Source organism: Neolamprologus multifasciatus, chromosome 14, assembly GCF_963576455.1.
Source record: "Neolamprologus multifasciatus chromosome 14, fNeoMul1.2, whole genome shotgun sequence".
Lineage (NCBI taxonomy): Eukaryota > Metazoa > Chordata > Actinopteri > Cichliformes > Cichlidae > Neolamprologus > Neolamprologus multifasciatus.
The window spans coordinates 12,941,306-12,954,369 of NC_140452.1; the positions used below are offsets into that span (position 1 = coordinate 12,941,306).

Sequence of the window (13,064 nt, forward strand, 5' to 3'; positions counted from 1 at the left end):
CCTTTTTGATAAAGCTTATAGGAAGGGCTGGATCAGGTGACAGCGAACCATCTCTTAGTTATGCTGTTCTAGGCTCAGGCTGCATAGGGAACTTGTTGGGACTTGTGATACACAGTTCACTTCTGATGTGTTTATGTTCCACTAATGCATGTCCCTAACTTTTATCTGCTTTCATAGTTTGTGTTTCATCCTTGCCTAGCTAAGCTCGCCTTTGTTCTTTTCTCTTTCCTCTCACATCTAACCGATCAACTCACATGGCTGCCCCTCACTGAGTCTCGTTCTGCCAGGGAGCTTTTCTTTCTCAATGTCGAAAAGCAATGTCGAAAAGCATTTGCTCACAGGGGATTGTCAGATTTTTGGATTTTTGTCTTCTACAGTTTAAAACACCTTGAGGAAACAACTTAGAATTAATGCTTTATAAATAAAAATGAAGTGATATCAACTGAAAGGAAAAGTGCTGAGACAGACTTGTGACCTGTCCAGTGTGCACCTTGCCTCTTGCCCTATGATAGCTGGGATAGGCTCCAGCCCCCGACTGACCCTGAAATGAATAAGCAGAAGCAAATAAATGGATGAAAGGAATACATTACGGTAAGGTGATCACACCTAAGTGATGTGTTTTGTATCCTACTGGGAGAACCCAGCACACGCTGAAGAGATTACATCTCACAGCTGGCTTGGGAATGCCTTGGTGTAACCTCGGAAGAGCCGATGGAGATGGCTGGGGAGAAAGAGGTGTTAGTGTCCGCTTAAACTGCTGCCCCCATAACCTGGACCAAGATAAAAGGCATTAAATGGATGGATGGATGGTAAAGGAGACAGTTCAAGAGATCAAAGTTCTTCAGATCTGCAAATTTATTGGGCACTTTCCTTTCTCTGGAGCCTCTGTGACTCTAACATCAGTGTCACAAAACTGCAGACACAAAGGTGGTGAAGGCTGGGACAATGGTGGCATTTATTTCCCTCCACTTACTTTCCTCATAGAGTTTTATTCTTCTGTGGCATTAATGCTTTCCACATTAAATAAATGGCAGGTAGACTCTAACTAAATGGCAAAGATTACTGGTGAGATGGCTGTGTACTTTTATCTCTAATGCGACGCTTACAAGCTGAATCATGATCAGACTTTTAACCTTAAAATCAATCAGTGTTGCTTTTGAAGACTCTCATACCCTCAGACAAGATTTCTGGAATCTCCTGGTTCTCATCATGTAGCTTATCACTCATATTGACTTTTCACTGATATATTCAAATCCCACGTTTGATGCAATGAGCTGTCAATTGAAACCCCCAAAAATCTGGCCTTAATTTTAATAATTCTGCCTATTCAGTAAGAAACAAGAATATTGTTGGCATTTTGAATGTTTATTCCTTCAAAGCAGTGCCTTATGCTTTTTTATTATGATTCAGAGAAGTTATACAACAGATGCCATCTGTATGTATATACACTAGACTTCAAAAAAGCTTCCACTATGTTGTTTTTGGCCCTACCTCACCCCTACACTGTTTTCCTCTTCACTATAGCCACTATAGCAATGATAAAATACCTTTGAAGATTCACATTATGCACCTCTTGTTGATGAAGAGCAAATAGCTTGGAAGATTACTGCAGTAACCATTATGCCTGGTTCTTGAAGCCTTTTCTGGCAACTCTTTGTGAAAATAATTTTTACTTTACACTTCATTCACTCATGATTTACTAGTATTTTTCTTTTTTCCCATCATTTCAGACAATAACTCAATTCTGTAGGTCTATTGAACTGGTCATGCATATAATTGAATTAGTTTTTAACGTCATGGTTTGGTATTTTAACACAGGGATTTCATCATGTCTGTAGCTGGCACTCTTTCACAGGAGTCAGGCGAGTAGAAATAGTATTCTTTTAAATTGTGTGAGGCAGAAAACACCGAACAGAAGGTTTAGAAGTAAAAAATTTCCAAACTTTTGCTTATGAGTCTTTGCAGTATTGAAACAGATGTACACCATATCGGTGTCATACTACATTGTTCTGTATACACTATCCACTGTTCACATGCAGCGTGACACATACTGTGTTTTCCTTAACATTAGTTTTACTGTGATATTATAAATGTGGTGCAATAAGCTGTGAATTATAGTTACTAAAATATACCTAAATTATTTGGGTAGTCTTTTTGTAAGATAATCGATGGTATATTTCTGAATGCTTAAGTTTTCTGTAATGATCAAAGAGATTAAATATGTGCAAAATATTAATTTATATCCTCTGCTTGAGGTTCAGCACTTCTTATTCTGGTAAATCTATCACAATGTCACAAGAGCTGCACAACTGATCTCCTTTTCACAGCATATCAGTTTGTCAATTCAGTGCATGTTGCATTACCATTTTCAATTCAGCTAAAGTAAACTTGATAATCAAAGTAATTAAAAACACAATCAGTTGTGTTTTCAAATGTTATGTGGAAACTTGGCCTAGCTGCTCTTTGGGATTCTGGACCTGCTCTCCTGATGACCCCTCAAGGTGAACTCTTGTATGGCTCTTCATCCCATGAATACTAAATATGGCTGAATTAAACATTTTCTCTCTTCTCACTACTATTTAATCAATTGTCTTACTGAGCTGTCTGTCTGGAGTAATCCCTGAGGCCCACCATCAAGCTGACTGGCATCATAAAGACAACTGGTTTGCTACTCTGGAAGTATTTAAGCTTTAGATATCTCATTGGTCCTTCCACTCATTTTGTATGCGCTATTTAGCATCTACCACCTTGTAAATCAAAACAAGCTATGTTACACACTTAAAATGTACTAGGCTGCCTCCCGACCAAGTCTCAGGTATAATTTATCTTTGCAAAATGCATTGATACAGATCCAGATTTGTAGCAGATGTATTTTTCCATGATTACTCCCTTCCATTAAAGCACGGTCTAGTGGAAATATGAGAAACACAGTCATGTGAAGAAGATAGTATACCATCTTTCTATTCTAAAAACCTGGCCCTTATTAAGTTGTAAAATTATTCAAACACAACCTCAGATAAACAAAAAATACATGACATATTATATTGTATCATCACTTATTTCACAAAAACTGTGATAAAATGCAGAAGCGATACTTGAATTAGTAGAATCATGGTTATCAGTAACTTAAAGTAGTTTTCTGCAGGATTTTGTCAGTCTCTTACAAATTAGGCATCACTATATTTGAGGGAATGTTTATTTAAATGATTTATATCATTTATAAAGGAATTTTGACCCATTCTTTTTTACAGCATTACTTTAGTTCATTGTGTTTATTTTTGTGAAGCTCTCACCAGGTCATTTCATTAGGGTTGTTGTCTGTTACATCACCCGATTCTCACATTTTACTCTGGAATACTCTGATATACAGAAGAATTCATGATTGACTCAATGATTGCAAGGTGCCCAGGTCCTTTGGCTGCAAAACACAACCAAGTCAGCCGTATACTACTGTGGTTGATAGTTTGTATGAAGTGTTAATGCTAATATTCTGTGTATTGTTCTTTTCAAATGTGGAGCTGTGCATTATGGCCAAAAATCACTACTTTGGTCACAGTTCAGACGACCTTGCCCTACAAGTCTTGTTCAGATGGTACTTTGCAAACCAAAGTCATGTTCCCATGTCCCTCTTTCTCCTGCCAACTGTTCCAAACAAGCCATACTTGTACAGCCCTTTTCTAACCTTAGTATCATGAACTTTGACATGCTAATTGGGGCCTGTACAGTCTGAAATGTAGCTACTGGGGATTTATTGGGGATTGCAGTATCCTGTTTATTGCATTGTCTCACATTGGGATGAGCATCCAGTCTTGGGAAGACTGGCAACTGTCCTGAATGTTTTCTAGTTGTGAATTATTTTTTATTACTGTATAATGATGGACCTTAAATAGTGTCGAAATGGTCTTATAATCCATCCCAGCAAAGTGCCAAAACTTCTGCTATTATAGAAGTGGTCACACTTGCTGATGATCAGTACTTACAGTAACCTCTTCATTCTTATGGAAACAGTAAAGTTATGCTTAACCTGGTAAAGACCAGATGATTTATTGATTTATTTATTTAACATCCCGATACATAAGAGTTTAAAAATTGTGCACTTTCTATTTCATACGAATGTATTCCTTGTAGGAAACTTTCAAAAGTTTTATTGTGCTGGTGGATTTGACAACAAGGAGCAAATTGATAACCGTGATTTTGTGCGTCCTAAAAAACAACCTTAAATTAAACATGTAAAATTGATTGCTGGGTCATTAGTCAGAAAAACTAATGGCAGTCTCTACAGCTGCACAGCTTCTAAATAAACAATAGAAACAGTACTTCAGTTAAAATAGTCTCCACTCTAAATCGCTATCTGTACAATTAAAGCTTTTCTGACTTAACCACCCAATTTCACACTCTCTGAAGATCATTCACAACTTAATGTGCTCCGCGTTCTGCCATCATTACAACATGGTTAATTAAAATCCCGACTTAAAAATAAAAAAAACTAAGTGTAAAATAAAAATAAATCATCCAATCTGATGTATTATGGTATTATTGCTTAAACCGAAAAAAGAACAACCGGGGAAGGGAGAGGAGGACCTTGAGGCTGATGCCAACATCTCATGTCCACCTACATCCAGACAGCTGGCAGTCTGCAGGTACCACAGTTTGTAAGAACTGCAGTATGTTATAGTGTATTAAATAATATCATGTGTTTTCTAGAAAAGGGTTGCAATTTGCACAAGAAATTTAGAATATGCAATATACAGATGAAAATTTATAATAGCCAATATGTTCTTTAATTAAGTAGTTGAAAAATATGAACATTTCTCATTTTTTCATTTTTAAAACCCCACTTCTCTTGTATGGAGGACCACACTCTTGATGAAATTAAAGACTATGCATTGCTTTTGGATTTTCCTGGCCAAACAAATTGCTGAAAAATTAACAGTTATTTTCTTGTCATGGGAGTGATTTGAACAAATACAACTACGTATGCAATGACAGAGGTGCAACCATTGTTTGAGCAACACAAGGTTATGAGAATGGTTCTGGGTGGTTTATGTGTAGTATTCAGAAAAGTTATTCACTGTTGCTTTTGATAAAATATTTACTTCATTGATTTATATTAAGCCTTCAGAGGCATATCGAATATTTATTCTTGATTTATTTAGCAGTAGCCCCTTTTTAAGAGACAATAAACTTAAAGCACATCATCTTTCCATGACAAATATTCTTCTTTATCCACCGATTACCTGGCTAATCACTCATTTAGCCAGCAGCGCAGCTCTTCCGTATTCAACATATTACTTGTATGAACATACATCATTTCCTGTGTCTTCATTAAATGTGCCTATTTGCTGGAAAGAGCAGATGTCCTTAATAAATGGAGATTAGAATCATAAAAAATCATCAAAACGATTGGAATAATTTACAAGGTTAAACGCTTCCCTTACAGTCTTTTTTTTATTTATTTTGAAGGGAAAAAAAGAATATCTGTTTTAAACTAATTCAAGAATTTCCTCTAGCTGTCATTTTATTAGTGGAACATCAGTTGCACGCTCCTAATATTCCAACTTTAATTAAGTCTCTGGTGAGTTTCTTGGAAGAATCTCAAGTGTTCAAATCCAAACAGATGGCAAGCTATTTATTGCATACCTTATGCCACAGGTACAGTACTACACCCCACCACCCCACCACCAAACACTCAACAACTCTCCTCTTTCAACCCTCTCCTACCCCCCGCCCCAAAAGACTAACCAGAACAAGGCTGGCTTGTGTATTCTCGGGTGCCGGCATGATTTAAATTTCACCTAAACAATTCAGAAAAGTTTGTTGTAATTAAACCAAACGCACACACGCACGCACACATGCACATGCAATATAGAATTAATCAACTGGCAGGCAGACAATCCCAGGGAAGGCTATTTAAAGATGCACCACAGAGAATGTGAGTCAGCGTGGATGAATGAGTTTAAAATACAGTGGGTAGCCCTGTTTCTGTCATCAATCCATGGACCTGCATGTGGCCTGATTCACACAGCAGAGCTACTGCCTCACAAAGTGGAAGCCCTCATGCAGCAAACAAGGGAATTGTGTCTGACTGTACACATTCATCTAGACTAATGGCATGGTGATGCATCTGGGGGGATACACAAGCTCATGTTCTTTGTTCCAGATCATTTGACTCCTTCTAACTTCCACTCGGCCCTGTCACAACTAGAAGCGTGAGTGATCTGTTTAATCTCATCAAATATGATTAGGCATAACACATTTCAAGATAATATCCCATAGCTCTCCGATGCAGTACAGATACTCATGAGGTGTAAACGCTAAGTGAAATGGGGCTACAGAAAGCCTCAGCTGTGCTCAACCTGTACTACCTTTATATTTACAAAAACAACACAAACCTGTTTATAGACATGTGAGAAAACCTTAAAATAATCTAGCTGTGGGTATTTTGACAAATCCATAATGTTCTAGGAGATTACCGGTAACTACAGTTTGTATCGTTGTGAGAATTTTCTGCAATGGGCCATTTTCCAAGGTAGCAGCAGTGCTGTAAACATGCTATTATGATTCTTCTCGATTCTCCATTAGAGTGAGCTGTCAATCAAAGACAAAATCCATTTGCACAAACAATGCAATCCCAGGCTTCTATGGCCAGTGATAACAGAGTTTCTATTGAAAGGACTGAAAATAAAAAGCAGGATATTGAAAAATATCCTGCTTTTCATCTTTTATACCAAACCTTTAGCTGCAGGGCAACAATTATAAGCTAACTCTTCCACACCATTTGTCCTACAAAGCAATACGAGAGATGTCACAGTTAAAGTATCTGTAAGTACCGCACTGACTAAATGTTTGCATGAATCAGCAGGCTACTTTGCAGAATCACTAATACCTTTTAAATCTGTAATTAAAAACATGATCCAGAGGACAAACACTTCTCCATCACCTCTGTTAAGCATACTGCACCACACCCCATCTTTGAAATCCTTTTATCCTTTTGCTTCCTACGCAAATCGCCCCGTGAATTACACAAGGCAATTTACATGCTCGGATAGTGAAAACAAGTGAAATAACTGTTATTTTTTGCATAAAACGTTGTACTGTTAATCCAAGAGAAGCACCATTATTTGTGCTATGGTTGGAGGGCTTTTTATGCCCCTTGTTTCAATGGTTCTGCCAGTTGTCACTAATCTACAGCAGAATTGTGTAATGAAAAGGAAAAAAAAAACAACAAAAAAAAATATGTTGACAGCAGCGAGGCTCATGTTTTTGTAAAAACTTTACTTTTCTTCCAGAGCCTTGATAATAAAACTCGGAAGAAAAAAAAAAGAAGAAGCTTAACGCTCATGAATAACACACAAATGCACAAATGAAACTTGTAATGACTATTAACTAAAGGAATAACTTTTGACATTTAAAATCAGTATGTAGGCCCAATGTGTTTAAGTGTTGTGTTTTTAAGATATCCGTTTGTCCCTGAAGAATTTTGTCAGACACTTCTGTTCTGCTATGATAAGCGCTTATTGTGAGCTGATATGGACCCTGCCTACAGGGTACAGTGGGGATCAGTTTCTTCAGTTTAGTAAGACTTACAAGGCCTCCTCAGAGGTCATGCTGTGATTGTTACATTGCCCAGGGTATGGGTCTCGCATTTCAAGGGTAAAGCGAAAATCCATTTCCCAACTCACAATTTACTATTACACATAAATGTTTGCCTTCTTGATATCCAGTTACTAAATGATGATGGATTTTTAGCATTATTTTCTGCCAGGCATTATTCAAGACAGTCTATCTCAATTTACATAGCTTAATGAAGCACTGAGCTTTTAATAATGTGAAGGGGTGCAATAGTGGGAGCTGATGTTTATTTGAACTGGCTGGGCTTTTGGTGGTAATGATTATGAAGTGAGCATTGGGAACCGTCTGTGTGCGCGGAGAGGGGGAGCCGGGCGTTGTGTGAAGCAGGCAGATGGTTGGTCGGACAGTGTGTTGATAATAGCAACATTAGTCTGCTGGGAAGCAACATTATGCTCAAGGTCAATGGGAGCTAAAGAATAGAGGATCATAATGACTTGGGTCCTGTGTCCTGGAACGAGATCTCCCTTTAAGGATGCTGAGACATTTAATATGAGCTCAGTAATCTGTGCATGGCTATCGTATCGTCCTCACATTTCAAGAGTACATCTGTGTCACTGAAGCAGCGATAATGGACCATTAAAGGTGTCTTCTTGTATTTTTCTAAATTGCTACGGCACGCTGTCTGTTATATATTACTAAATGTAGGCTATGAAAATGAAAATTTGTTTCAGTGTAGATTTGGTAGGGTGCTGAACTTTTAATTCTCATCTGCAGATATACATTGAGCCATATTTAAATAAATAATATGGATATATGTAATAATATATGTTGCTTATATTCAGGGTATTTCAAAAGCATATCATTTGGTTTCATGTATATCATAGTAAATATTTATCCCACAGAAATTACTGTTTCCAGTAATTAGGTGAACATGAATGGTGGTAACGCACATCAATCAATCAATCAATTAATATATCTGTGATTTATACGACTCTTCTATGTTTCACAAAAGTAAACACAACATCTGCGGCACATGCTTTAACTCTACAATTGTCTCAACTGTAATAGCTTCTCAAAACTGGGGGGAAAAAAGAATATCTATTTCATCTTTCTCTGGCTACTGGCTTAAATAAAGTTTCATCTCAAGTATTAGAATTTTTCTTCACTTTTAAAGCAATCAACTGCATTTCAGCATCCTTGACCGAACCCAACCTACTTCCTGTCTAATTTGTTAAAACAAGGGCAACAGCAGCCTGCTGTGTGGGTGTCTGCGAGTAGCTTCCTGAAGCCACTTGAAGCATAACAAACTCAGGTCCACTGAGACACGGAGGAATTTGGGAAGACTTGAGTGTTCTTTTTGTCGCCCTGTATTAATGCACAAATCATGAGTGGAAGCTAAATGCCTCAGGCAATCTTCCTGAGGAGCTTCATGGATTTTTAATCTTTCTACAAGTCAGACACTTTGCATATATTATTAACACTAAAGGCAAGTAATACTTAACAGTTACTATAGTGGTATAGAATATCAATTATAGTGCAACTTAAGTCACAGCACTGCCTACCACATATGCTTCTCTCTCTCAGTGGCAGCTATGTGGACTGATTCACTGAGTGCAGGTAATAGCGCTCCAACTCATCAAGGCAAGGCGCTTCAAGGTGCAAATTTAGTAACAACAAAAGGACATCTTTCAAGTTGTTCATTTTTTAATCCGCACTTCATCTCTCTTTTTTCGCATCTTTTTTTTTTTCATTTTACAGTGGCATAGTTGAAAAATGAATATTCAATACTGTGAAAAAAAGCAAACCTCACACATCCCCCATAAAAAGCAAATTAATTACAGCAATTTAAATCTGTACAAAATGAGTTATTTATAGCATCATACTGAACTAACAAAATAACATGTATGAGCATTGGCAATGTGGTTCAATGTCTTTGATACAGTGATTATATACAGTGAGGGGATGTTTGATTCACCAATGCCTAAACATGTCATTAGTACTGTTTGCAGCAAACTCAAAGGCCATAACGGTGATCCTTGTATTGTTCTTTTATGAGAACTTACAGAAATAAAAATGGAAAAGTTAATGTCAGACAACTACTTCATAATAACAGCAATAATATCAATCAATATAGTATCATATAAGAAAGTCAATCAGCCATAATAATAATAAATACATATATTTTTACCCAGATTTTTTTTTGTAACATTTTAAGCATTTCATTAGAATCCCTGTTTGAAGAAATCTTAAAAAATGTGAAAACGCTGTCCTCAAAGTGACTGGAACTCATATGACCTGAAATTAAAGGCTATAACCAGAGTTTTTCTTCCTTTTACTAAAATTGAATACTTACATATTATTTACATGCCTTCGGGCAAAAAAAAAAAATTGGAAAGAAATGGAAAATCATGAAAGATCTGTGAAGTACCGTTAAATGCTGTATATGCTAATATACAAACTGTAATGTGTCAGGGATCCCAAGATTCAACAATATTGGTCACTAATATTCACGTTAGCAAAGTATTTTACAGCAATATCCACACATTTAGCATAGTTGTTCAATAAAACTCAACATAAATAATGAACCGACACAAGGTTCCACTCATTCAGTTTGGATATTACAACAAATCGCCAACAAAAAGGAAACGTTTTTCATCCATGACAATAACTGCGATTGAACTGAAGTCTTCATCACATGTCTGACACCATCTCTCCATCTAGACTCATATTGAATCCTGAGACAAAAAGCAGTTGATGTTTTTTTCCCCTCTGTAATAGTCCTCAGACTTTGTGCTTTAATTTTCTAACTTGTTCTTTGTTGGTTATAAATCAACAGTGTAACAAAAAGGAAAAAAAAAAATCAGTGCAGGAATATACAGACAATGCTAAGAGGGCGATTATTTCATCTAGAGACAATCACTCAGATTGTGCTTCTGCTTTGTGTTTGTTAAAGTATCTGATCTGTTTTAAGATGCTTTAAACGTGTGCGGCATGTCTGAGGAGGGTTAGCTCCGGGAAACATCCAAGCCAATCGTGTAATCCTTAAAAACTGATGTATTTAACATATTTTGCTCCTACAGAAAAACCTTTTCAAATGCTGAGAGTTGAGTTGGAGCACAAAATTACTGTTGTTACTTCTGGATTTTAAAAATCTGCAAAAGGTTGTATAACAGGTAACGTAAGAAAGAGTAGAGAAAAATGCAGGCAATGAAAGAAATGCAGAAGAATGTACAGCATTTAGGCACAGAAAAACTGAAAAGGACATAATCCAATTGTACATGGATTATATTACAAAAGACGAAGGCTATTTTGTTAGTGAATGCTTTGAAAACAAGCATATCTAAGCATGATTGCTTTCTAAAAAAGACAGAACAATAAATTAAAAAAGACAATGCAGTGAGACTGAGACAGCTTAAAATTGCACGTCTGCTGTCAAAGGTTGTCATGAAATGAAAGAAGTGAGGAAAAAGAAGTCTAAATAAAGTACTCTTTCTTTTCTTCTGCATGCACATGGTTTCCCTCAGCATTGATGATGGCTGTGTCAGCGTCAGGGGCGTCCTCTGCTCCTTTGGCCTCGTGTGTTAGATATGTCCCTGCAGACATAAAAAGCAAGTTATCCACCTTCTAGAGAGTGCAAGACATATTCATTTACTGCAAACAAGCAAAGTGATATTCAGAGCAGTTCAGGAGACCTCTTTTACCTTTATGTCTGGCCAGATATCGTCCAAGGACAATTATCAAACACAAGGTGATGAAGACCACGACTGCAACAACTCCGCCGATTAAAGCGTGGTCAGGTCCATGCTGTCCTAAAGCATTAGGATCTGAAACACAACAGATAGAGAGAGGGGATGAGAAAAAGTGGAGGAATGATAACTTAACAACTGGAAGCTTCTATTGTCAATGCAGCTGTAGGCGTTTATTAAACACCATTAAAGGTATTTTGCTGCAAATAACCAGAAAAAATCCAGATGTTGCTTTTACACTTGTGAACAAAGCACAAGAGTAGCAGATGAGCTTCTGTCAGATTTAGAACAACGTGAAACAACTGCTTTGAAGTACCTGAACAGTTGTTAAAAAAAGGAAAAAAAGTAATCATAGGAAATACCACAAATCTCTATACAATTCAAAAGCTTGGCATTATCCTCGTTTTTATTGTGTTTCATGTTTCTGTTTTCCTAGCACTACTTTCATAATGCTCAGGACTAAATAAGCGTTATTTAACACTGTGCATCCTCTGGGCAGAAAGCAGACGGAGGGTTTTCCAGGCAGGAGCATGCCTTTGTGCCGGTCCTGTAATAAACTGTGAGTGGCTGTGTCTTTACTGTGCACCTTGTGTGCTCTCATTATCTCAAGCTGATGAATGGCTATGGCTTGTGCTCGGTTTTCCAAAGTGACCCTGGGAAATGATTGCGGCGATGTTTCTACAAACCTTGTTATACTCTGCTGGTAACGAATGCAACCCTCATTTTTTAAATCCCAGCGTGCGGGACGTTCAAAAAAAAAAAAAAAAGAGGGATGAAGCTGTGCAACATGCAGTTTATTAAACTCCATGCAGAATAGACCACCACGAGTGTTTCATCAACTCACAAGCAGGCACTGCAAACTCTGAATTTTCTTTTTTTTTTTTTTGGATCTGAATTAACTGAATTTGGTTGCATGTTAATGGATAGAATGATCTGTACAGCACTGTCAGCAAGGAGCATAAGGAATCTTTTATATCACACTTGGCTGGTGCATTTTTAACAGAATTTGGTACTTATTGTGTAGATACAGTGGTTACTGCTCTGGAACAAACTAAAATAAAGCAGCATAAAAAGATAATATAGGATGTAAGTTGCTATATTCAACAACAAAAGGTCATTTCAAGAGCACACAGGGACAAGAGTGATTTCGTCGGTCATATTTTTGCTTGATCTGATGTTCAGTTACATTAAGAGAGATAAATTGTTTTAATCATGTTGCATTAATTAGACACAATCCCACTCAAAATATCTTACAAAGAAAAATAACTAAATTCCTGCAAACAGAAATTCTGCACTTAGATCAAATCTACAAATAATGGTGAACAAATACTTTTCAAGAGCTCTGTGATCAGATATTTGAAAGAGAATTTTTTGACTTTGATTTACTGTAACCACAGGATCATATACATAGATACTGGCACGAATACAATCTTCAGCAGAGGTCCTTTGAGAACCATCCATTTCAGTGGCAAAGACAAAGCAAAATAGAAACATATTGTGTGATAACTTATGCAGCCTGTGACATGGCTGGAGAGAAAACGACTGAGCGAGCATCCATGCATGGTGATGATTTGGCTCATGCTGGGTGAGGCCGTGATGTGTCTTGACCCAGAGCCAGATCCAGATCACACACTCTAAATCTGGCTTGAAATGATCATCTACTGGGATATTTACCTGTTGTAGGCCCTGGAAAGTCTTTGGCTGTTGCCATGGTTGAAGACAGTGACAGCAGTAAGGGAAGACGAG

The 13,064-nt window shown here is 37.2% G+C and overlaps 1 protein-coding gene across 1 annotated transcript in view; it reads right to left on the reverse strand.

Annotated features, from left to right (window-relative positions):
- Positions 1 to 9,258: 9,258 nt before the first annotated feature.
- LOC146503678 (cell adhesion molecule 2-like) overlaps positions 9,259 to 13,064 on the reverse strand; it is a 166,001-nt gene continuing 162,195 nt past the window's right edge. The window contains exons 10-12 of the mRNA XM_085184324.1: positions 12,993 to 13,019; positions 11,274 to 11,396; positions 9,259 to 11,165 (exon numbers count right to left, since the gene is read on the reverse strand). Coding sequence (XP_085040450.1) covers positions 11,047 to 11,165; positions 11,274 to 11,396; positions 12,993 to 13,019 — 269 coding nt within the window. The 3' untranslated portion in view covers positions 9,259 to 11,046. The remainder of the gene's footprint in view (positions 11,166 to 11,273; positions 11,397 to 12,992; positions 13,020 to 13,064) is intronic.